Source organism: Urocampus carinirostris, chromosome 16 (assembly GCF_059441175.1).
Source record: "Urocampus carinirostris isolate Australia breed hairy pipefish chromosome 16, RoL_Ucar_1.0, whole genome shotgun sequence".
Classification (NCBI taxonomy): domain Eukaryota; kingdom Metazoa; phylum Chordata; class Actinopteri; order Syngnathiformes; family Syngnathidae; genus Urocampus; species Urocampus carinirostris.
This window is the reverse complement of record NC_142364.1, coordinates 17,074,802-17,100,974: the sequence shown is the minus strand read 5'-3', so window position 1 is coordinate 17,100,974 and position 26,173 is coordinate 17,074,802. Positions and strand designations below refer to the sequence as shown.

General features: G+C 42.3%; 2 protein-coding genes across 3 annotated transcripts; one reads left to right on the top strand and one right to left on the bottom strand.

Moving 5' to 3' along the window:
• The first annotated feature begins 199 nt into the window (after positions 1-199).
• On the top strand, positions 200-6,213 carry prpf38a (pre-mRNA processing factor 38A). Its single transcript, XM_088319902.1, has 2 exons — positions 200-838; positions 5,551-6,213. Exons 1-2 carry the CDS (start codon positions 456-458, stop codon positions 6,122-6,124), a joined length of 957 nt encoding a protein of 318 aa, XP_088176028.1. The 5' UTR covers positions 200-455; the 3' UTR covers positions 6,125-6,213.
• Positions 6,214-9,294: 3,081 nt separating this feature from the next.
• LOC148350472 (drebrin-like protein B) lies at positions 9,295-25,695 on the bottom strand. Of its 2 annotated transcripts, none has more exons than XM_088355858.1 (14): positions 25,530-25,695; positions 25,399-25,454; positions 21,717-21,829; positions 19,603-19,677; positions 19,389-19,538; positions 19,235-19,312; positions 15,971-16,122; positions 14,470-14,527; positions 14,334-14,399; positions 14,142-14,250; positions 12,785-13,102; positions 9,773-9,951; positions 9,629-9,695; positions 9,295-9,554 (listed from the first exon to the last, which is right to left on the bottom strand). In XM_088355858.1, the coding sequence occupies exons 1-14, from the start codon at positions 25,610-25,612 to the stop codon at positions 9,418-9,420; spliced, it is 1,641 nt and encodes a 546-aa protein (XP_088211984.1). In that variant the 5' UTR covers positions 25,613-25,695; the 3' UTR covers positions 9,295-9,417. The 2 variants fall into 2 exon arrangements, with proteins under 2 accessions (XP_088211984.1, XP_088211985.1); XM_088355859.1 differs by having other exon boundaries at positions 9,782-9,951.
• Positions 25,696-26,173: the final 478 nt, after the last annotated feature.

The following is a 26,173-nucleotide window of genomic DNA, read 5'->3' as shown; positions in this document are numbered from 1 at the left end:
TTAACAAATGCATGCGGTACCACAGTTTTAACAGTAATGTAATGGAAACACAGATTTTGTGAGAGTTGAAAAAAACCCTCAAAATAATCAAATTTCAACTCTGTTACACGAGGCAATGAACCAGCGTAAACCGAAGCGCGGAGGGGCGAGGGGTCTCTGTAGTTGAATTTTACCCCTATTCGCACTCCACCAGGCTAGGTGGCGCTTCAACTAAGCGCGTCTGAGCAAACGAAAACGGCCATGTTGTTAGCTTCCATTTGAATTAGCAACGTAACCAGGAGCAGTCGTTTAGATCAGGCTGCGAATGCCCGTTTCGTATTTCGGCTTCGGACTCGAACGTTACTCTCCGTGGCAGTAGCTCGGCAAAGCGGAAGCGATTCCTCCAAGAAGACGAAGCCGCACGCGGTTGTGTGCCAGGCGGCGACCGACAAAGTGACGTTTGCCCCGGCGCCCAAATGGCCAACAGGACGGTAAAAGACGCCACCAGCATCCACGGGACCAACCCGCAATACTTGGTGGAGAAAATCATCCGCACTCGCATTTACGAGTGCAAATACTGGAAGGAGGAATGCTTCGGGTTGACCGCCGAGCTGGTGGTCGATAAGGCCATGGAGCTCAAGTACGTCGGTGGCGTGTTTGGAGGCAACATCAAACCCACGCCGTTCCTGTGCCTATCCCTCAAATTGCTTCAGATTCAACCGGAAAAGGACATTATCGTCGAGTTTATAAAAAACGAGGACTTTAAGTACGTGCGTTTGCTCGGCGCCATGTACATGCGCCTCACCGGCACGGCGGTCGACTGCTACAAGTATTTGGAGCCGCTCTACAACGATTACAGGTGCGTTCTACTTTACCCATCCATCCATTATCTGCACTGCTTATCCTCAGTAGGGTCGCGGGTGTGCTGGAGCCCATCCCACCTATCTTCGGGCAGTGGACACCCTGAACTGGTTGCCACACAGTCGCAGGGCACACAGGGACAGACAATTTACTCGCTCATCCACACCTAGGGACAATTTGGACCGACCAGTTCACCTAACATGCATGTTTTTGGAATGTGGGAGGAAATTTAAGTGCCCGGAAGAAACTCCGCACAGGAAGTTCGATCTTATGACCTCAGAACTGTGCCGCACACGTGCTAACCACTGCGCCGCCGTGCTGCCCCGTTCTAGTTCAGTATACAATAAATATTGAATCAAACTGTATTTATTTTGGACTCATCACTCAACTAAATATAAACAGCCTTAAAGTAACTGTCCGTAACTTCCCAATATTCAACTTGCTTTCGACTTCTTCTGGATGAAATCACCATTGCATCCTCTGTCAGACTGCTTGTAAGGCGCGTGCACGTACGTTTCCATCTTAGATGCACTCGAATAAACTCTTTTTTTTTTCATCTTTTTGAGTTTATTTGGACTGCATTTTAAACATTCCTTTTCTTACTTTCACCATTTTCATCCTGGAATAAAAGAATACCACACGCGCGAAATCACTCTCTTCCCCCACATTCCACCGCCTCCCTTACTTCAGCGTAATGCAATGCGTTCCTGGAATACAAGACAAAAGCAGCTAAGCCCTGTGAAAAAAAAAATATGTATAGGCTCTTTGAACTCAATTGGGCATTGTCAACACATACTTAACAGAGGATGTTTAGTTTTAAAGTATTAAGGTATACCCCACCTTTAAGTAGGTCATGTTTATCAATTAGCTGTGTGTGCACAGAATCAGACGGAAGCAGGACATAGAATGAATGATACTCACCTTTTTTACTTGTTAAAAATTAGTGTTTTCAGGACCACAATGCAGACCTAAAATCCCATATACCAGAAATATAAAGGTGCGCCTTATAACCAGGTTCGTCTAATATTTGGATAAGATTGGAAATGCATAAAGTATTGTAAAAAAAAACATGTCTGACAATATTTTGGCGGCCCGGCCCAATATCAACATCTACGATTAGGTACTTTGGCTAATGAGATAAAACATAATCCATTTTCATACGTCATCTACTGGACTGTCTTAGAGAATTAGAATATTGTGATAAAGTTCTTTATTTTCTGTAATGCAATTAAAAAAACAAAAATGTCATACATTCTGGATTCATTACACATCAACTGAACTATTTCAAGCCTTTTATTATTTTAATATTGCTGAATTTGGCTTACAGCTTAAGAAAACTCAAAAATCCTATCTCAAAATATTAGAATATCATGAAAAAGTATACAAGTAGGCTATTCAACTAATCACCTGAATCATCTAATTAACTCGAAACACCTTGCGAGGTTTCCTGAGCCTTAAAAACACTCAGCTTGGTTCAGTAAACTAAATCACAAGTATGGGGAAGACTGCTGATCTGACTGCTGTCCAGAGGACCATCATTGATACCCTCCATCAGGAGGGTAAGACACAAAAAGAAATTTCTCAAAGAGCAGGCTGTTCACAGAGTGCAGTTTCAAAGCATATCCACAAAAAGTCTGTTGGAAGGGAAAAATGTGGCCGGAAACGCTGCACAACCAAGAGAGATGACCGCAGCCTTAACAAAATTGTGAAGAAGAGCCGCTTCCAGAATTTGGGGGAGCTTCAAAGACAGTGGGCTGAAGCTGGAGTCCAGGTATCAAAAGCCACAGTTCACAGACGTGTCCGGGAAATGGGCTACAATAGCCGTATTCCCATGGTCAAGCCACTTCTGAACTCAAGACAACGGAAGAAGCGTCTGACTTGGGCTATGGAGAAGAAGCACTGGACAGTTGCAGAGTGGTCCAAAGTCCTCTTTTCAGACGAAAGCAAGTTTTGCATTTCATTTGGAAGTCAAGGCGCCAGAGTCTGGAGAAAGGCTGGAGAGGAGCAAAATCCAAGTTGCTTGAAATCCAGTGTGAAGTTCCCACAGTCAGCAATGGTTTGGGGAGCCATGTCAGCTGCTGGTGTTGGTCCACAGTGTTTCATCAAGTCCAGAGTAAATGCAACTGTGTACCAAGAGATTTTAGAGCACTACATGCTTCCATCTGCTGAAAAGCTCTATGGAGATGAGGATTTCATTTTCCAGCATGATCTGGCACCTGCCCACAGTGCCAAAACCACCAGTAACTGGTGCACTGACCATGGCATCACTGTCCTTGATTGGCCTGCTAATTCCCCTGACCTGAACCCCATTGAGAATTTGTGGGGTATGGTTAAGAAGAAGATGAAAGACACCAGACCTGCAAATGCAAATGAGCTGAAGGCCGCTATCGAAGCATCCTGGGCATCAATAACACCTCAGCAATGCCACAGGCTGATTGCCTCCTTGCCACGCCGGATTGATGCAGTAATCCGTGCAAAAGGATTCCCAACCAAGTACTGAGTGCATCAATGGACATTTTCAAATGTTTGATTTAGTTTTGCTGTTATAAAATTATTTTTTTACTTGGTCTGAGGAAGTATTCTAATATTTTGAGATAGGATTTTTGAGTTTTTTTCAGCTGTAAGCCAAAATCAGCAATATTCAAATAATAAAAGGCTTGAAATAGTTCAGTTGATGTGTAATGAATCCAGAATGTATGACATTCTTGTTTTTTTAATTGCATTACAGAAAATAAAGATCTTTATCACAATATTCTAATTTTCTGAGACAGTCCAGTATATCCATGTGCCTTATCAGTCTTGTGTGCCTTATATATAAGACAATATCACAAAATACCATTTTTGAGGGTGCGCCTTATTGACCCTTTGCACACACGTCACCTAATCATGGGACGACACCATGCTGGACAGCAGTAGGCGGAAGTAAACAGTGGATGACAGCAGTAAACGTCAACAACAAAAACAGCTAAACTAATCACCACCACTGGCAGGGACTAGTCAAACAAATATTTTGCAGCTGTCGGATAAGGTGGCTCACCTCGTCGGAATTTGCGAAAAGCTCTAGAGAAACAGAGGATACCATTAACAATGTTAGACAGCGAGTTATGCTGTCCTCATGACTTATTCGCACAACTAAACAAATCGTCTACTCTGCCTGACTTCAGTCCCCACCGTCTGTAACACGCTATTGTAAATGGAGTAACAGTGCTGATCTAAAACTTTATAAAATTCTGGATGCTTACCGGTTCTTTGTAGCTGGTGCACGTTACTGTGCTTTATTTCAACGGCAAATACATAACCGGCGTTCCCCTCGCACCAATGTTACTAAAGCAACTTTGTATCTAAACTTTTGGGGACTGTAGTAGAACAGTAAAGGACAGGGCATTTGCACCTTGGATAGAAGTCACTTTTAAGCAAGTTGAAAATAGATATTTCTTAGAAATGGCGTTTCTCTTCTGAATGTTCGTCTCTCATTTTATCCATTGAGAATTTGGACGTTCATGGTTTATGGTAGAACACATAACTGTTTTCAGTACATGTGACATTTGGAAGATAACTGGGTTTTTTTAATCCCTGGCTAATCACAAAAGTAGTATGTAATGGCAACGGTAAGGTGCTGACATAGCTAGTTGGCACTAGTTAACTTATTATTCTGGGTGTCTTTGGTGTAACTCGTACCTACTTAACATACAATTGCTCGGAAATACATCAAACGTACTTTGTAAAAAAATGTTCGCTGCAAATCCTGGAAAAATTCAGGGCTGCCAGTGTTGCGCCTTATTTGCAGATAAACATCGCCGTTTTCTGTCTTCATCAAAAGAGATAAAATTTTAAATTGGGATTACAACCTTGGACAGCAATAAATTACCATTGTAAAAAGTTTTGCTTATATTCTTCTGTCGTCGTTATTGATATTTGTTTCAACTCAAATCCTAATTCAAGTGCTCACAGCAAGGGCTTTTCTGGTGTCCGGCATGGACGTCATTCTGCAGGGGAAGGCAACGTGACGTCACGTGAAAAGGGTCAATAGTGCGGAAAATTTGGTGTTGTCGTTTTTTTTTCAAATTATTATTATTTATATTTTTCGCAGAGGGAAGGGATTTTTTAAAATGTATTACCATGTCTTATTGGTAGAGCGCCACGATTCACCGAAACCTAATTGATATTGCGATATGACGTAGTGCGATTGTTGTCTCAAGACACTGCATTTTTTTCCAGGGATCTAAGATTTCATGTTAGTGTGTTTTTACCCAATTTGTTATTTGAGTGATAGTTTTTGGCCAACCAAACATGTTACAGTTCGGATTTTAACGGTGCTGGCCTATCAGAGGCGAGTTTTACGGCCTTAGCCAATAAAGGCGAGGCCAAGTTTGCAAGCAGCACGCTTTGCCGCATAGCTGCCATCTGTCAGCAGACAGCAACCATAACAAAGCTCACCAGAAGAGGGCTCTGTTTTCTTATGGTCAAAGCATGTCACTTCAATTAAATGCAGACAAAAAACAAAACTAGGTCCGAAAATGCACTTTCCTTTTAAAATCGAAAGTCGCATCGATAGTGTAATACTGGTCTGGAAAATCGCAATTACGTTTATTCTGAAATGATGCAGCCCGAGTAATTGGTCTCAAGGACTACTCAAGATTTGGTTGTCAAAGAAAGTGGTATAAAATATCCTCACTCACCTGTGCGTTTCTCATTCTAAACCTAACCCAGGAAGATCAAGACTCAGAACCGAAACGGCGAGTTTGAGCTGATGCACGTAGACGAGTTCATCCACGAGCTGCTCCACTCAGAGAGGATGTGCGACATCATCCTGCCGCGGTTGCAGAAGCGGCAGGTCCTTGAAGAGGCTGAGATGCTGGAGCCGCGCATCAGCGCTCTGGATGAGGACCTGGACGAAGACCTGGACGATGCGGAAAGCAGCGACGAGGAGGACGAGGAAGGCGGCGGAGGCGACGAGCGCCCCGAAGGGATCCCCGGCCCGGAGCCGCACCGGAGGGTTCGCCGCGAAGACAGGCCTCGGCGCTCGCCTTCGCCGCCTCGTCGGCGCCGCGGCAGCCGTTCACCACGCCGCCGGAGGAGCCGCTCGCCCAAAAACCGCCGCAGCCCCGAAAGCCGGCGGGAGCGTCGGCGCGGCAGCAAAAGCCCGCGCCGGCATCGCGAGCGCAGGCGGCGGTCTAAATCGCCCGCTGCCCATCACAGGAGCCACCGGCGGCGCAGCCACTCGAAGAGCCCCGACAAGAGTGCCAAGAAGAGTCGTAAGAAGAGTCGCAGGGCTGACCAATGACTGCCATGACCCCCGGGTTTACTTTTTTCTACTTTCTACTTTTTACTTTGACTTAACTGTAGATGATTAAAGTTGATCTCTTCAGCTGAGTACATTGTGTTACTGATTTTAGGTCGGGAGAAAAAAGGCAGCAGAAGGCTCACTTGAAACCAGAGGTCGGGAACGTATGGCTCACAAGCCAGGTATCATTCTTTTAAAATGTACATCTGTCTCAGAGAAAATATAAAGTCCATGCTAATCTTGACTGTATTGTTCCAATTTGAGTACAGTAATCCCTCGGTTATCGCTGTTAATGTTGACCGGAACCCCCCTATTAAATCATCAAATGTCAAAAATAGCTCAAAATGATGTCCTTACGGACTGAGAGTATACGGTTGTAACAAAATGACAACTTTGATAGATCTACCAATAAAACGCAGAACACAGTTAAATTGTCATAATACAAATGTACTACAAAATTGGAGGGCTTCCATCTTCAGTGTAAGAAAGCAATTTAAAGAGTGGAACACTAGCTGCACATTAATATCAGGTACCCTTGGATTGAGCCAGGTCTCCGTGATAGTTAATATAAGACCCGGATGTAGCAGTTTTCCACTCCAGATCATGTTTCGTGGGTACCCAATAACAATCCACAGAGCACCTACTGGTGATCAGCATTTCGTTTACTCTTCTGACTTTCTTCAGAATCCCATTTAAATGATGAATTTCTTTTCAATGTAACGAGCTTCTAAAAGCTAGCCTGCGTCGTTTGTTTTGCTCGGATCCATTGACTTGTGCCGCCGCCCTTCTGTTTGACAGCATAGACCAGCCTATCACAGTTGCGCACAAAGACGGTCACAGCCACCCAAAACAGGTTCTAAAAATAGCTCACCAATAATGTTTTTTTTGTTTGACTTCATTTGTTATGATGACAACCTGGTAAAAATAGTAATAACAATTTTTAATTTTTAAAATGGATATCCCAGTGTTAGACCTTCGTGCCAGTCAGTAACAAAAAGTAGCTCTCAAGTTCAAATAGGTTGATGAACCCTGTCCTAGTTAGTGTCCAGGATGTCCATCTTAACATCCTAAAGCTACTACCAGTGGTGATTCTAGGGTCTATTAGGGCCCCAAGCAGATATTCATTGGGGGCCGCCCACCGCCGCCCGACCCCCTCACACAACAGAATTTCACAAGTACAAACTGTGGGCCCTCTCCTCTTCTTTTTTCGTCTTTCTTTTTTTATTCCGGGAAGGATAGTTTCCCTACATAATGAAGGTCTCAAAACGCAATTTTCAATTCTTCACTCAACTTCTCCATCAACTGAAATGCAAATTTTGACTCTGTCGTTACCTAGTGGGGGCCCCAAGCAACTGCCTGGTTTGTTTGGTGAAAAAAAAACGCCTCTTGCTATTGCTGCCTTATGATAATAAGCTTTCCACGGGATATACAGTACTAAAATTTCAAATTATATTATATAAACAACTGTTGAAGCATGCTTCGAGCCACTTTACACAAGATATTTTTTATAAAATTAGAAATTAAACTTCTTAAAAGCTGTTTGATTTCCATTTACAAACAATTCAACAGCAGAACCAAAAACACAGATTTTGATGTACAGTACTTGACAAATTGTAAAACGAAAAATAAAATCGGCCCCAAAAGAAAAGTTTGGACACCTCTGCCCTAAACCCTTAAAATGTGTTCAGAGTAAGCTTATTTGTACCTTTATTCTTCAAAAAAGGATTGGATTCTACCTTTAAACAATCAAAATAGATTTTTGGTTGAAGACTCAAATTTCAGGGTAAATAAAATCTTAAGAGGGTTATTTCAAGCAGCAGAAGACCAAAAAAGCAAGGACAGGTGGTGCAAACTACTGGGATAATGCGGTAAGAAAATTGGAAATACATTTATTTGTGTGTGGCACCATATTTTTTGCTATGTTTGATCAATCCGAAAAAAATGGATGACTAAAATAACAAAACATTGTGTACAACAGAATTCAAAACAAACCCAGTGATACAGATGACATTTGAAAAGGCATTCCATTTCATCACGCTATTTTCACTCGCAGTGCCAGAAACAAATGATGGAGAACGTAGAAAACAAAAGTAGTCCTGAAAGCTACAAATAAATGCAAAGTCCGATTCTTTGTCCGACACACCAAAGAATTGTTTCCCTTGTGCTGCTTTTTTGCATTTATATCTTTCAGTATGACTCTATTTTCTCCATTCGCTAACATTCTTGTCTCGTACAGTGGATAAAAACATTGTGATAATGAGAGCAAATCTAATGCCTCTCGTAGGTCTTCAGTCTCAATTCCTTTTGCATGTAACGTTAAGTGATTTTGGTCAGCGTCATTTTTCGACTGATCAATCATTGCATTAACGTATTGCATAAATGCGCTTATACACATATAAATACAAAGCTCATACTGCAATTTTAATTCCACGCACCTTATACAGTGCTGTTCAAAATAATAGCAATACAATGATCACAAAATGTTCCTCCATTTTTCTTGAGGCCAATTGATGTGTTCAGATTCTAACCTCTTCTGCACATGGCTTTTTTCGGGATTCTTGAAAATAAATTTGCTTCACATAAACGTGTTCTGTCACAGCACTTACAGATAACTGCAGACTGTGTTTGATCGTCCTTGCTGAACCTTTGCCACTCTGGTTATTCTCCAGTCCATTTTCATAGTTGTCTTCTGTTTTCTTCCATGTGTCTCTGGTGTTTTTACCCATTTTAAGGCATTGGAGATCATTTTAGCTGAACAGCCAATCATTTTCTGCACCTCTTTAAGGGTTCTTCCTTTGCTAATGAACTTTTTAATCAAAGAACGCTGTTTTTCGGAGCAGTGTCTTGAATGAACCATTTTCCTCAAATGCATGTTCAACCTGTGCTAGCTTCATAATGCTTAAATAGGTGCAACCTGATTCACATCTGTTTTAGTTTTGGTCTCCAAAATTGATGAGAGATAGGTTGGCACACTGCTATTTTTTGGAAGAAACCTTTTTGAACTATATGCCCAATTGCACAGCCTTCGGAGCGTGCCTATTATGAATGTTGGGTCTTGTATGTTTTCTGAGAATCTACTGCGCGTACTAGAATGTAACAATCAAAAATATATATTAAAAAAAACAGGGATACTTTGGTTAGTCACATTGCACTGCTTATATTCTGAACAGAACTGTATGAAAAATACACGACAAGACAATTTTTGGGTGATGCCTTTTAGATCGGAAATACGGTAATCAGAAATTACGTTACACAGAAACGAGACAGCTTTTTGAACAGAAATGAGCTAAAGTTCACAAGAGTTCAACGTAATTGGCAGGAAACATGCCGTAATGGCCGTCCGGGCCGTAACCTCGCCACCAGCCTTCGTCCACCATCTCGATGCCCGTGATGATGTCGTCCGGGTCGAAGGTGATCTCCGTGTCGTCGGCTGCAGAGGAGAGATTGTACTTAATGGCGCTGGCGTGTGTGTACGCATACGTGTGTGATGATGGGAATACGCACCGGCCTGGTAGTCGTACACAGCTTTGGCACAGATGTTCTGTCCGGAGTCGTCATTGGCGTCTTGAGCCTGAAAGAAAATGCCAAGAGTGAAGCGAGTGATACCTTGTTTGCACTGGACTTCTTTCCGAGACTTGCGTTTGCCACCTGGCTGACCGTGTTCTCTTCATATTGAAGGGCCCCGCCGACTCCTCGTGGCACAGCGTACTGCTGGTCTTGGGTGTTAGTGGGAAACATGGTGTCTGCGAGCGACTGGAGCTTCTTGTTGGCGGGCACCACCTCGTAGAGGTCTTCCTCAAATTCATCCGACCAATCGTCGTCCTCCCCTGCGCGTACCAGTAGAACAGGTTACTTCCGGCTTGGCTTGTGAGACGCATGATATAAGACTGCAGCCTTGGTGACTGCCCGGCTCCTGTTCAGTCCCGAACTGAGGAGATTGTGGTGGATTTTAAGAAGAAGCACATAAATCATCAGAGGCGTGTTCAGGAGAGTGATCAGACATGTAGTCTCTTGATAATCGCTTGCCGCGCACTGCTGAACGTTTTGTAATCGCTCACTGTGATTGCCTTACTGATCCAAAATGGCCAACGACAGTACAATGGATTTTGTTCTACAGCTTGCTTTGAGCGAGTTGGCTGATATGAGCGACAGTTCGCATATTGACACAGTTAAGGTTATCCTAAACGCAGTGGAAGGGTCATACCTGTCTTGCATTGTTCACAAACATTACCAGGCAATGTAAGACGATATATTACATCGCCAACAGCACTCGTCAGGGTGAGATCCTCCATCTTCTGCACTGTCGACGCCATGTTGGAAATCAAAGTAAGCGGTCTTTCTCCCGTGATTACTCGGGCACGCGAGCGCTCAATAATCACTGGCCGTTCAGAAGCTAGCGATAGCTCGCGATAGCAATCACTCACTCTCCTGAACACGCCTCAGGTTCTCACTATTGGCAATGAGAAGGTGGAGAGGGTGAGAAGTTTTAAATTCCTGTAGACTGAAGACCTATTCTTGAGGGGACCATACAGTTGCAGTAGTGGGAAAAGCACAACAGTGCCTTTACTACCTGAGGAAGCTGAGGAACAATCACGTCTCTAGAGCTCTGATGGCAAACGTCTACAACTCTGCCATCAGAAGTGTACGGATGCTTAGTATGGTTCTCCAGCTACACTAAGGCTGACCAGCAGACGCTCCAAGGGGTGGTTAAAGCTGCCGGGAAAATTATGGGAACAACTCTCCCGGAGATCAGCAACACCTACACCTCTCGCAGTCTGATAAGAGTCCACAACATCCTGCTCATCACCTCTTCGATACCAGTCAATATAGGCCAAAACATCTAGACTGGCCAACAGTCGATATCCACAGGCTGTAAGGCTATTGAACTCTGCTCCCCCGCCCCTCTTTGCCCCTCACTCACACACACGCACACACACACACACACACACACACACACTCATCTGATGCTGCCACATCTGACAGTTTCACCCTTTCTTGTCCTGTCCCATTGGTTTGAAAAGTGGTGGGCCGTCAGGGCCTGCAAGTTCTTCTCTTCTGGCCCAGAACAGTATCTGAATCATGTGATGTTATAGTTTGTCTGTCAATACTTATTCGATAATTCCAAATTGTCAGCTTCCCTTCACTGCTTGTTCCTGGTTGTACGGTACTTTTATATTTAAGCATTTAACCTTGCAAATTCCAGCCATTAGACGTTGCCAGGCACATAAATCTACCCAAGGCCTTCATAAAAAATCCTGAATCCGTAACATGTCCAGTCACATTTTTTAGATAGTTCTTAATTACAAAATATCTCCAAGGACTGCACAGGCCACAATTAAACCATCCCTTGATCTGAAACCAAAGTCTTCGAGAAAGCTGTTGGTTTAGCCAATCAGATTTGGCGTCTGAGTGCCAGCTAGATAGATGAAATGAAATGAAATGATCTGCATTTATATAGCGCTTTTCAAGTCAATGACTTCCCAAAGCACTTTACAGTGTGCTTCACATTTCCCAATAGTGGCCTTGTATTGCAGCCATGTAAGACGCTAACCTGCTTATTGGGGTATTAGGGGTTCAGCGTCTTACCCAAGGACACTTCGACATGTAACACGGACAAGCCGGGATTCGAACTGGGATCCCTTGATCCCAAGACGAGAGCTCTACCTCCTGAGCTACTGCCGCCCCGATAGATAGATAGATACTGTATTCATCCCCGTAGGGAAATTCATACTTCCAGCAGTATCCCTGTGTTGAAAATAAACAATAATAAAGTAAAATGAATATAATACATAAATACCCAATGTAACGTGTTGATATAGAGGATTTAGATAGTGCTACATAAAATACACACTGTAATAAAAATACGGTAATATGCAATGTGGGGGTGTGGTTTAATGTGGGCGTTGGTAAATGTGCAATGTGGGGGTGTGGTTTAATGTGGGCGTTGGTAAATGTCACTAATTTCACAAACTACGATTGGCTTGGTTGCGGTAATCCACCAAAGCGATCACTTCAACAACCAATAACTACTGAAGTTAAGCCGCACAAGGAAATCTATCGTGTTGATTTAACAGAGAAAGGTCAGTTAACTCCGGAGCAAGCAAGCCTTTTGCAAACGGGAAAAGGTTTTGTCCGCCAATTTCAGCCTAGAGGTAAAAGGGGCGGTAATCCACCAAAGCGATCACTTCAACAACCAATAACTACTGAAGTTAAGCCGCACAAGGAAATCTATCGTGTTGATTTAACAGAGAAAGGTCAGTTAACTCCGGAGCAAGCAAGCCTTTTGCAAACGGGAAAAGGTTTTGTCCGCCAATTTCAGCCTAGAGGTAAAATTTTAAGCCCAAGCCCCACCTGCTTCTTCTGACTTCATGTCACTGATACAATATCTGGGAAGCAATTTAACATTTTTTACGGACCAATGAGGCAGCTTTCTTGAATACAAATTAAATTGTTATTATTTCAGAAGAAGTCTTTGGCTGACCAGAGAACAACAAGAAAGGAGATAAAATGGTTGGAAAAGATTTCCAGATACCCCAAATTTAGGAAATCCGGGCAGATAAATCAGATGGTCAAAAAATCGGTGCACTCCTGCCTCACAACTCCTGTCCTGTCTTAGACACAGTCTAATGTCTCCCAACCTTTTTACAGAAAATGAAGTACCTGCAGTGTGGGCGGTTGTAGCTCCTTTGTTAGGCATCACGGGTAACGAGTCAGCGACGGCTGCCGCCCTCGAGAGGAAGTCATCGGTCGAGGTTGTATGGGTAGGAGGCGAGGAGGAACGCGTCCAAGAGGATGAGTCGTTTTGAGCGGCGGATATTTGGTGAGCGGCCGGAAGGTCAAAAGGCTGTGATGTTCTCCAGTCAGGCGACGGAATAGATGTGGGTTCTGAGGAGTGAAAGTCTTTGTGGCTGAAGGAGTTGGAAGGGGACTGAGGGCTGTCGAAGGCTTGTTGGGACAAAAAGGGGCTTCGTAGCTTCCCTGAGGGAGTAACAAGAACATGGGGACAAACTGTAAACTTTGGTAGATAAGTCACAAATTTGGCTGGTCTGAGACAAGATGGAAGGCAGATTTTTGCAGAGAAGTGAGATTATATGATTTTGATTCACATCACAAAATTAACAGATCACCTGAAAAAAAGGGAAAATGGATTGAAGCCAAAAGGCTTGTTGGAGACCCATACCCAAGATAGCTTGTCCCCTAGGAAAACTCTGGACGCTTTTTCCGTCAATCATTTCAACTCATTATCATGTCTTATAGCACATATTTCAACGAAATATCCTACCCTGTCGAGATGCCCTACCATAAGCTGATCTGACAGAAATATTATTTTCTTTATTATCAGGTAAAACCAGCAACACAAAGTCAGAATTATAGCAAACAGAACTTTGACTGAAGATATCCAACAAGGGTTGGCATCAGAGGTAAAATCGAGGCTAAAAAATGCCGCCACACCCCGAGCAGCAAATTAAACCCTTATCCAGTCCGAGACCAACCAAATAACTCGATTTGTGGGACCGAAAAGCAAACCAGAAATGGTATATTTTATTAGCGAAGACACGGGAGGAAGTGGCAGATCCTTTGACAGATTTTTTTTTAAGACTTGACGAGAACATTTAGGGCTGTCCTTCATTTTGACTGCTTGGAAATTAGACCATTAACCAAAATAGCAGTAAGTCCTTAAGACCGAGAAAAGTAAAAAAAGAACAATGTCGGTTGGATTTAAAAAAGAAAGCCCGGCCCAAACCCAAATGTATTAATTGTCATTTTTAACCCCAAATTTTCGGTTGGGCTTCACAAACACAGTAGATATCATCATTAAAATTCTAATTTAGAACCAAAACAGATCGTTTGAGCAACCTCAATTATCAACTGATTTGATTTTATGTTATAAATCTGCACTTTTCGATTTAGTAACTTGGCGACCACAACATAAGCACACAAAAAAATTGTACCAAAAAAAGCCTTCACAATCATAGATGTGAATAAAAACAGCATTTACCACAGTGGTGGTTCTTACCTGTAGTTTGGGCAGATCCCCCATAGTCAAAGTCCAAAGTGGCCCCTTCCTTCTGCTTGAAGATGTCTCGAGGGTTGAATGAACGCTGTGAGATCAGCGCCTTGGCTTCCTGACACAGGAGCAAAACAACACATCAAAGGCGCCCCAACAAGGGAAGCCCCTCACCCCTGAACCTGGATCTATTGGGCTCACATTGGCGCCCTGTGCTGATGCAGCCCATTTTGTCGCCAGATTTGACCTCTCTGCGTCCAGCACAGTCTGCAAAGCATACCAGAAATGAGATTCGTTGTCGAAAATCTTCTTTAAAGCTATGAATAAAAGCACTCACCGTTCGTCGTAGTTCTTCTGCCTCCCGCTCTTCTTTTTCCTGCTGCTTCTGCAGTAATCTGACAAAGAACACACACACATGATGATGATGCGGGAATAAGATGCCAAAAAACCTTTCATCATGAGAATAGGACGAGAAGTTCTTGCAGATAGTCCAAACCTCTCTCCCCTCCATTCACGACATTGGCCAGAAGCACAGCCTATCCAGAGCCACAAACATCATTAGGGACCCTTCTCATCCCCATCATAGACTGTTCACTGTGCTAGCCTCTGGGAAGAGTTACTGCAGTGTGCGTTGCAGGACCACCGAGTTCTACAACAGCTTTGTCCCCCTGGCCATTAGACTGTTTAAACAGTCAATCTCACACATAGCAAGACTACCCAGCTGCTCATTTTGCAAATCTTTACATATTTACGTAAACTGTGGGGGTCAGATATATCGACATTTCGTTTTGTATACATGTGTACAAGAACGACAATAAAGTATATCTGAATCTGAGGTGTCACTTGCCCAATTGCTTTTGCATCGTCACCAGTGTTGGGAGTAACGCAGTAACGTTCCTGGAATGGTACTACTTTTCTCAGTAATGAGTACTGTAACGCATGATCAATAAAACTTTGTAACTCATTCGTCATTACAACATGATGCGTTACTCCGCTACTTATTAAAAACAGTTCGCAAATTTCAGCGCTATCTAATCGATACCTGTCCCGCCTTCGCTTAAAATGGATTAAGTAACTTAGTACACCAGGATCACATCGCTGCGGAGTAGGCATTTCTAGATGACCCTACAAGGTACGACTCAATACAGTTACTTAGCACAATCTCAAGCACAGAGTGCAATATTTTCTCCCAACTGATATTATCCCTACTCGCATTTAAGCTGTTTTACAACTATAAAATAAAATACAGAAATCAGGGGGTCTGCTCATGTGCGCAAATTTAGTTTTGTGGGTCACCAGTAGAAAATGGTAGGCAGCTTGTAGGGAGGAGGTGCGGCTTATACAGGAACAACAAACCAATGAAAAATTAACTTGGCTTACGTAAGCACCGATTTTATAGTAATCCTGTTCTAAATTTTGCAATACTGTTCACCATGCCTTGAGAAAAAAAACGTCTTGGACAATACTCAGCAATGGAAGAGGAAATCTTCAAATGGTTTGAAGCCCATAAACAAAATGGATATGGAGCGTCTTGGCTAAGTGTTTGTTTGCAAGCTTACAAGATTACAGAAGACAAGAAATATGAAGTCTTCCCCACTTCCACATGTTAGTGTACACGTTTACTTCTATTTTTTTTTTTATTACGTGGCTATTATTAAGAAGTTTTAGGTGGTAGGCTTCATTGCAAGTATAGCCTATGCGGTAATTTGTAACCTAGATAGTTCTACTTTTGGGTGTCAGTAATGCGGGGGTATTGAATTTCCTCTTTAAATGAAGTAACTCTTAACGGTAAGAAATTACTTTTTTCCTTCAGTAACGCAACCAAAAGTGTTTGTCACCTGTTCTGCTCGATGGCACGGTTTCTCTGATGTGCTTTTTGCTCTCTTTCCTTGGCGTTTTTCTCCTCGAAGTCGCGCCGCTCCTGCTCCACCGTTTGTCTCTGCATCGCCGCCTTCCTAACCTCGTCCTTACGCCGCTCCTCCTCCTCCCTCTGAACATACACAAAAATCAAATAATGCTTGGTTTTCCTTTTGCTTTACAAGCCCATGCTCGTGACTTGTCAGTTGCGGAGACTAAAAACTAAAAATGTGTAGATGGTAAGGGTTACGGTTAGGTCAGGAGATGTTGTTACTATGTGCCAGCTATGGGGAGTGTAGCCCTTTGAGACTCTTTTCTATTTAGGGGAAAAACCAAACCAAATGTGACGTGATTTGAGAATCTATCCCACTGCTTAATCCGGGTGATGTTACAGGGAAGCAGCTTTAACAGGGAAGCCTACCTTCCCTGTCCCAGCCACTTCATCCACCTCCTCCAATGGTATCCTGATTTGTTCCCAAGTCAGCAGATAGACCTAGTCTCTACAGGAGTGTTTCTCAACACTCCCAGTCCGCTTAAGATGTGACTTCAAGGTTCTCTTACTAATATACAAACGTTTGCAAGGACATGTGCCCTCTTATTTGTCAGATTTGGTTTCCCCCTATGTTCCTGCACAGAGCCTCCGCTCGGAAAATGCCGGTCTACTTGTGACTCAGAGAGCCAAGAAAAAGTCTGTAGGCTCGAGAACGTTCTCTATCCGGGCCCCGGTGCTGTGGAATACTCTGCCTCTGGAGATAAGATCTGCAAAGTTTTTAAATCTAGACTTAAGACCCATTTCTATTCAATAGCTTATGATTGACAACCTCATATTTTGTATTGTCCTGTCTTTTTCCGACTGCCTAGCTGGTGGTGATATGAAGGAGAAGGACGATTTGAGATGAGTCAGCCGACCAGCGCCTGGAGCATGTCAACGCCTGCATGGACCAGCCGGCAGAGATGGGAAGCAGCGTTGTTGCTCTTACGGAATTTTTGGACTATCTTACATTGCTATCATGTACTTTCTGGACAAATGTCAACATATTACCTATTGTTTTCTATCATTAATGTTTACTATGTTTGTGTACTGTTACCCTATGCTAAATCTATTGCACCCTGGTCATCCTGGAAGGGGAATTACCACTTGTGAGACCCTCCTCAAGATTTCTTATTTTCCTGGTGCTGAGGTTTTGAGTTTTTCCTTGCCTGCATGTTGGTTTAAGAGAGGGGTCCGGGACCTGCGGCTCGTGAGCCATATATGGCTCTTTCTATGAGTACCTATGGCTCAGACACAAACACCGGAAGAGAACTTAAAGTTTTTTGATTGGGTGAGTGGGAGGGATGGGTGGAGCTATACAAAAAGTGCAAGCACTCCCTCCCATCTCTCGCCCTACGCCGTCTGTGCCAAAGGTAAGCACATCAGGCTCCCTGTTTGCAGAATGTTGTGACGTTTTTACAAAATGAATGCTTGCATCTGGTTTTGAAACCAATATGTATGAAAAAAGGGTCAAAATGAAGTTTAACTGATCTTGAGTAATTGCAAGAAAGAGACAAGTTTAAAGTGATATGTTTGTTGATCTTGGGACACGGGCTCTGGCATTATTCTCTTTTCATAATTTTTATCATGAATGAATGTGCTGAAGACTAAGCTTTTGTCTCGGGCGCGGGGTTTAGCAAATTAGGAAATTTGTCTCTTAATATATGGTGTGGCTCTTTCCCAAAATAAAATTAATATATTTTGCTTTTATGGCTCTTTGTGTCAAAAAGGTTCCCGACCACTGGTTTAAGATCAGGGGATCGTGTAATTGTAATCCTGCACAGTCCTTAAGGGCTATACAACTAAATGTGACTTGACTTGGCAAAATAATGCTAAGAAAAGGAAAAAAATCGTTGAGAGTTGCTTACACTCATAGCAGTAGGTGGTGATAATGCCCTGCAAATGTGGGCTGACACTCGTACTTTAACACCACATAAAAAGAATGTAACATTTGTTTTCACATGTTGAGCATGGCCAAAAGCAGATATTTAAGAGAATATATGACATGTGGATTTTAAAACAAAGTTACTGATGTAAAGCTTTATGTATTTAATTAAAAATGCAGGAAATTGTTAAAAAAAAGTTATTTTCCCCTTCCTCTTTTGAGTACAGTGGCCCTTCTACACACGAGCTGATCTAGTTACGAAATATCCGAGATATGAGATGTATTTCGAGGAAAGATCTTGCTCTACATATGAGAGAAAATCCAATTTTTATTTTAAGGAGAAAAATCTGCTGGGCCACAAGCCCATGAAAGATCATTTGTCACAATCACCCGGATCGGGAACACCTGTGCTCAGGATTTGGCGCCAACAGCCAGGACAGCTGATTGGCGCACCCTGTCCATTTAAATCCTCAGCTTCGGGAAACAACTTGTCTGATTGTACTATGCGATCTGTTGCCATCTGCTCAGAAAGCCTGTACCCCCGACTCTTTGCCTGCCTCCTGTTTTTCTGCTTGATCTCCATTGCCGACCCGTTTCCGAATTTGCATACGACCTGCCCTGCCCGTCTGACTCCTGATCACTCTTCCGAACACGACAACGTCCTTCTTCTCCAGCCCCGACCAACAACACGACGATTACGCCTGTCCACGACCATTCCCGCCAAGCTTTCACCCGCCTGTCAAGCCTCGACAATCCGTCAAACAACGGATCGAAGAATCACGCCTTGTCATTCCTTCCTTCCAATAAAAACCAAGAAACGAGTGCAAGTGATCTCAGTTTTCCTTCCGTCCCGCCTGACATCATGAGGGATTCTCTTGTGCTCCCTCACTCCTACCACTTGCTCCATGGTAAATACCCATAATAAACTCGCATTTTATTTTGTTAATACCATGTGTTTCATTATTGTAGCTGTTTAGGGTTGATTTTGATGATTTTGGGAAGGGATGGCACGGCGGATGAGTGGTTAACACATCAGCCCCACAGTGCAGAGGTCCAGGGTTTCATTGGATGGATTTTGGGAGGCAGGGAACAGTTTATTTGTTTTCAGTTATTTCTTAAATGGAAAATTTCTTCTAGATAAATGAAATTCTAGAAACAAGCTCGATCCAGGAACAAATTTATCTTATATGTAGATGGGTCGTTGTATTCATAAATCTCATCTTGTTTCATTTGAACACCTCTCAAGATTTTGTAGAGATGGAGTAATATCTTTACTCTTCCAAGATTGGCCCTGTTTGTTCGTGTGTGTTTTTGCAGATATGGGATGACCTGCGCCTGGCTCCAAAAAGAATCTTTGTTGATCTGTTGAATTTCCTCCATGGCGTTTGTTTTGCGATACACTGAACCCTGAAAACAAGGAAAACCATTAAAGTAGGAAGCGTTTCCTTTACCCTTTGACCTGGTTTCACGTGCGTTGTCTCACCACGCTTCCCCGAGAGGGGATGTCTGCGGGTTGCGGGGCTGCAGGTTTTCCAAAGTTGTAGCTGCCTCCAGAAGCTTTGGACACTTTGGACAGGATGACTTCGGGGTCCACGTCGTCTTCGTCTCGGGCGTTGATGGTGACGTGGGCGCCCTACGGGTAGGTGGACTTTCAATGGGGCGACTGGCTTTTTGTGAGGTGGGTAAGCAGATCTCACCTTCAGGAAGTTGGCCACTGAACTCAAGTGGTTGGCACGCAGTCCCTTGTGCGCCTCCTTCACACCTTCACCTGTCTACCACATGCAGTAAGAGGCAGACACAGCATCCAGGCATTGTTATTTGCTATAGCAAAACACAAACACCTGCACCCTCCAGGGTTCGTACACCTTTTTATGGTCAAATTCAAACACCTTTTAAGGACTTTCAAAGTCAATTTTCCTTTATCTCCAGTACCATTCAAAGGAAAAATCTGGTCTGAATCATGTGTTTTGCACAGGGTGGGGTAGGGTTATTTTAACTGGATTACTTTCAATTACTTTTGGATTACTCCAATACCAAATATGCTAATAAAAGACTAAAGAAACTCAATATGAATAAAATTACTAAATTTTGTGCAGGCTTGGGGAGTAACGGAATACATGGAATGGCAAAAATGATGTTGGCAAGCTGTTTGGATTTATTTTCATTTTGTTTCTGTCGCATTTTATGTTCGTTTTGCCGGAGATCAAAGAGATCAAAGCCAGGAGGAAAGCTTACCACGTGCTGTGAGTCATAATTTCATTCATATTTAGTTTATTTTGTCTTTTATTAGCATATTTGGTATTGGACTAATCAAAAAGTAATTGAAAGTAATCCAGTTAAAGTAACCCTACCCAACCCTGGATTTTTGCAGAGCCACAAATATATCTGTGATTTATGTGATTTTCAATCTTGCATGTGCATTTGTCAAGACATATGATTTTTAGAGTAAATCACAAATATATTTATTTTTTGACCAATTTATCTCCTTGCGGGAACTTCTTCCCATTAGAACAGGGGTGTCAAACTCATCTGGGCTCAGTGGAGAAAATGAGAAAAGAGCAATAGCTGGGGAGAGAAAGAGAGAGAGTGAGAAAGAGAGAGAGAAAGGGAAAGAGCGAGAGAGAAAGGGAAAGAGTGAGAGAGAAAGGGAAAGAGTGAGAGAAAGAGAAAAATAAAAGTAAATAGAAACGTAGAAGGAAAATTATACAAAGACAGAAAGGAAGACGGAGACAAAGCGAAAGAAAGGGAGAGAGAAAGAAAAAAGAAACAAAAGGAAGAGAAAAAAGGAGGAAAAATTCTGAAAAACGCCAGAAGAAAAGAAAAGAAACGAACAAAGGAAAAAAGTAAATAGAGAACAAAAAGAAAAAAAGTAACAGCTAGGAAAAAAATAAACACAATGAGATTTTTTAAAAGGAATTAAAACAGAAAAAACAGGGAAAAAGAAGAAAAAGTTTGTGTTGCATTCAAATAGAGACACAACATTAAAAGGAGAGAGAAAAGGAATGAAAGAAAGAATGATTAGAAAGAGAGAGAGAGAAAAGAAAGATTGAGAAAAGAGAAATACAGAGAGAACAAAAAGAAAGAAAAAAGGAGCAATAGCAGGAGAGAGAAAGAAATGGATAGAGAGAGATAGAAAGAGAGAAAGGGACAAAGAGAAAAGAAAGAGCAAAATAAATTGAGAAAGAAAGAAAGAGACTGAGAAAGATGGAGAAAGAAATTGAGGATGGGAGAAAGAGAGCAAGAGAAGGAGAAAACAGTGAAAGAGACACAGAGAGAAAGAAACAGAGAAAACAACAATGGGAGGGAGAGAGAGAGAGAGAGAGAGAGAAAGAACAATGTGAGAGTGAAAAAAAGAGAAAGAGATAACGAGAAGAAAAGAGAAACATATATAGAGAAAGGCAAGGACAGAGTGGGTGAGAGAGAGAGACAGAGAGAGAGAAAGATGATTTAAGAGAGAGAAGGGAATCAAGAGTGAGAGGGAGAGAAAGAGAGCTATAGAGAGAAAAGACAAAAGAAAGAGAGAGAGAAAAATGTCAGAGAGAAAGAGCTAGAGAAAGGGAGACAGAGAGAGAGAAAGAGAGAGAGACAACAAAGGGACAAAAAAGAGAGAGAAAGAGAATGCAGCTACAGTTCTTTTATGAGTGGCTTGTCCTGGCTTTGGCAACATCAAGTAGACATAATTGAAGTGTAGCTCATTTTTCCCTTGCACTTCTCCCCGTATTGTCTCACGGGCCGGTGGGCGTGATCCGGCCCACGGAGCTTATTTGGAACACCCCTGCTCTTGAAAGTAGGCTTTCGCCAATCGCCTCACCCAGTTGACGAGCACATATTTGGGTAGGCCCGTGTTGGGGTCTTGCACTCTGCAGAAGGCATACATGACCTTGCCGCTGTTCAGATCCTCCACCATTTCCTCCAGACCGCCGCCTGACAATGCATAGGTTAAAGGTCACTTAGAATTCCATACGCCAGGGGTGGGCAACTATATGGAGTTGGGGGCCGCATTGTTATCAAAATTGTGGCCAAGTGGCTGATCCAGGAGACCTGTCCCATTTTTAATCTGCAAATAAATATACCGGTACATACAGACATTGACATCTTAATATTGTTTTTCAGTAGATTTCTTTCATCAAATAGGTTTTGAAACGCTCAAAATTAAAAGTAAATAATATGTTGGGTCCCTGTTTTAACCTTTAGATCAGGGAGCGGGAACCTTTTTGACCCATAGAACCCATCCATCCATTAGCTGCACCGCTTATCCTCAGTAGGGTCGCGGGGGGGTCGGAGCCCATACCAGCTATCTTCGGGCAGTGGGCAGGGGACACCCTGAACTGGTTGCCAGAGACAGACACCTCACTCGCTCATTCACACCTAGGGACAATTTTGGACTTGCCAATTAACCTGACATGCATGTTTTTTGGAATGTGGGAGGAGTGCCCGGAAGAAACCCACGCAAGCACGGGGAGAACATGCAAACTCCACACAGAGGGTTCGATCTCATGACCACAGAACGTGCCGCACATGCGCTAACCACTGCGTCGCCGTGCTGCCCACCCATAGAACCATAAAAGCAAAAAATAGTTTGAGAGAGCCACACCATATATTTTAGGACAACATGCAACAAAACCGCCAAACCGCTACCTAGAAAAAAACTCATTCTTCAGCACAGTTTATTTCACTGTGTGATGTTTGATGATTTGATAAAATCTATGAAATAATAATAACACCAGTGTCAAGAGGGGACCGTACCAGAACGGAGGCAGGAGGCAGGAAGGGAGAACTCACTTGCGTTGACGATCAGAACTTTTATTTAGCAAGATAAAAGTTGTCCAAAACTCAGGGACAACACAGAACAAAAACAGGCTTTTACTCAAAACGTGAAAAGACTGGTTTCCTCCGACTCAAACAAAACAGGACAGGGCAAGACAGAACAGAAAATGCAGACAGAAAATACAATGTGCCAGCACCCGCAAAACCCAAAACCCACCCTTAAGTAGCAGATGCGCAAATTAGGCGATCTGCTTCAGCTGGTGCCCAGGGGGCGGGGCCAGCCGGTCGCCACGGCGACCATGCTGGACACGACAACCAGAGCCTGTGTCCCATATCAATATAAATATACCACTTAAAATTTGTCTCCATCCCACAGTTACTTAAAGTGTTGAGGCTCATTTTTGTCCTAAATTATGGTTTCAAATCAAGGTGCAAGCAAAGTTCTTTCGTAAGAATGTCACAAAATACTGCAAACGAGGATACCAACGTATTTACTCTTAGTACAGACGGCACTGGGCACAGGAAATAGAGTGCCGCGCACGTTGTGTATAGCTCCGCCCACTGTTACCGCTCACCCAATCAAATTGCTGTAGATGCCCTGCTAGAGCTTCTGGGTAAAAGGTTTGTTTTGGGTTTAAGTTTGTTGTGTGGATTTTCATCATATAGTGTCTCAACAATCAACATAGATTGTTTAAGGAGCTTCCATATAAAGGATTATTTAGCAATTTACACCCAAAACGGGGTCAGTTGGGGACACACCTCAACTGTAAACTGTAGTTGTAATTGTCTCCCATATATACTGAACAGATCTATTTAACAAAATTTAAATATTTAAATTAGATGAGTTAGTATTGTTTTTGTTCCAAGCCATATGTACTCCTGAAAAGAGCCATATATGGCACTCAAGCCATAGGTTGTCTGACCCCTACCTTAGATGCATAAGTGGGCTTGTTATTATTCAAAATTTTTGTAAATAATGAAGTTGAAATATTGTCTAATTCAAAGTATTAGTGCCATTAGTATTTCCCCCCCACTATTTTTCGCCCTAGAGTGGGTTTTGTAGTATTTCTGAAGTAAATGGTTTGCATTTATATAACACTTTTCAAGTCGGCATTGGCTCAGGAGGTAGAGCGTTCGTCTTCCTCTGTGTTATATGTCGAAGTGTCCTTGGGCAAGACACTGAATCCCTAATGCCCCCAATAAGCAGGTAGGCGCCTTGCACGGCTGCATGGCCGCTATTGGCGTGTGAATGTGTGTGTGAATGGGTGTGAAGCACATTGTAAATGCTTTGAGAGGTCTTCATTGACTTGAAAAGCAGTACTGTATATAAATGCAGACCATTTACAATTTACCATTTAAGTCACTGAAATACAGTAGTTATTTTTTTGTAGTGATTCCACAGTCAAATTTCTGTAGTATGTTGGTAGTATTACTGTGTTTATGTTTTTGGAGTATTTCAACAGTATTATTTTTGTTATGTTTTCATAGTAGTATTTTTGTTTTGTTTCCCCAAAACAAATTTAGTAGTATATCTGAAGAATTTGTAGTATTATCGTTGTGTATTTTTGTTGAATTATTGTAGTACTTCTTTAGTTGGATTTTTGTAGTATTCCTACTATAGTAATTTTGTAGTATTTCTATGGGAAAATATTTGTTATATTTCCTTAGTAGTTTTTTTGTAGTATGTCTGTAGTATTTTTCTAGTATTACTGTACTGTATTTTTGTGTTACTTTTGTAGTATTTCTGAAGTTGGATTTTTGTAAAATGTCTGTTGTCTTTGTGTAGTACAATTGTAGTTTTATTTTAGTAGTATTACTGTAGTTCTATTATTTGTAGTATTTCTGTCGTAATGTTTCTGTAGAACCACTTAAGTAATATTTCTGATGTAATATTTGTGTAGTCGTAATTTTGTATAATAGTAATCCGTAGTGGTATTTTTGTAGTATTTCTGTGAAGTATTTAAAAGTATTTCCATGGCAGTATTTTTGAAGTATTTCTTGAGTATTTTTTGTAATATTACTGTAGTTGTATTTTTGGAGTATTGCTGTGTTTGTATTTCTTTAGTAGTATTTTTCTATGAAGTACTACTTTATCAGAAACAGAATCACTTTTATTATCATTGTGTTGCTACAATGAAATTAGGGTTGCACTCCAGTTGGCAAAGTACCGGTATACAGTATTAAAAAAAAGATAATAAATAGAAAGATATAAAGTGTTTGCTTCGAATATAAAATATTCACATCTAAAATGAAAACTATACACAACAGGAATATTGCACTTTAAATGGGGGTATTGCAATTAAAACTGGGACAGTGCACTTAGATCATTAGTAGTAGAAGTAGAAGTAGTAGTATTTATGTACTAGTTCCAAAGTAATTTTACTGTTTTCACAATGAAAGCACAACACCAATTTAGATCTTTGTTTTAAGCACTAAATGAGATATTTAGTTTTGAAGTATTTTTTAATGTTTGCTGTAGTATTCCTGTAGTAGTATTTTTGTTGTAGACTCACAAAAGGAAAATGGGGACAAACTTGGCACCCAAAACATTTTTTATCAGTAGTATTTTCTTTACTATTATATATTGATATATATTCTCATCATATTTTATCATAGTTTTCTTTTGGTGGGCCAGAAAAAAACAGCCTGACGGGCTGCATGTGGCCTGCAGGCCGTAGTTTGCCCACCCTTGCTGTACGCAATAAAGCTCTCTCAGCTGCCCTCACCTCCTTTTGATGCCACGCGCAGGTTGTTGCTGTTGCCCTCATAGGTCAGCAAAAGCCTGGGATGAAACATGGCGTACATTTTACACGAGAACAAACACACCCGTACAAATGCGCACGTCCACGACTCTAACCAGTTGACGTCGGAGCGTCCGTCCACAACTTCCTTGTAGGCCGCCATCAGCTCGACCCCGTTTTTGCTCATGTTGACCGCCATGTTGCCTCGATAGCCAAAGGTGCACCGAAAAACCAGCCGCTCTCTTCTTTTTCCCAGCCGCGACTCCTGTCGGGGAGTGGGACCGGTTTGGGGAGAACCTGCAGGGCTGCATTCTGCTGTTCCCAACCAGTTGGCCACGCACTTCCTGCTGGCACTCGTCTAATTTCATGTGGCCACACAGAAGAGGGTGCAAAAAACTGCTTTGATTGTCTGGTCTGATCAGATCTATTTCTCCCCTGCCTTTTATATTGCATTAAAGAGTCACTGTGTAAAATTTGACTACTAGATGTCGCTGTATTATGTAGTGCTACAAAGCACAGAGCAGAAGTAAATGGAAGGAGATCAAGATGAAAGCCGCGATTGACGTGGATGGACGGTGTTATGAGTGCACTGCAGGAAAGAGGTCTAAATCTAGTGAAGCTAGAGTTATTGTTGGTGATAGGAATGAGTGGAGAGGTGTTGTAAAAGGATAGTGGGATGTTTAGACGTGTTGGGGTGGGCAGGGCACCTGTATGATGCTGCAGGGGTAAACCAGTGAAAGCTGTCGGGCCCTGCTGTTGA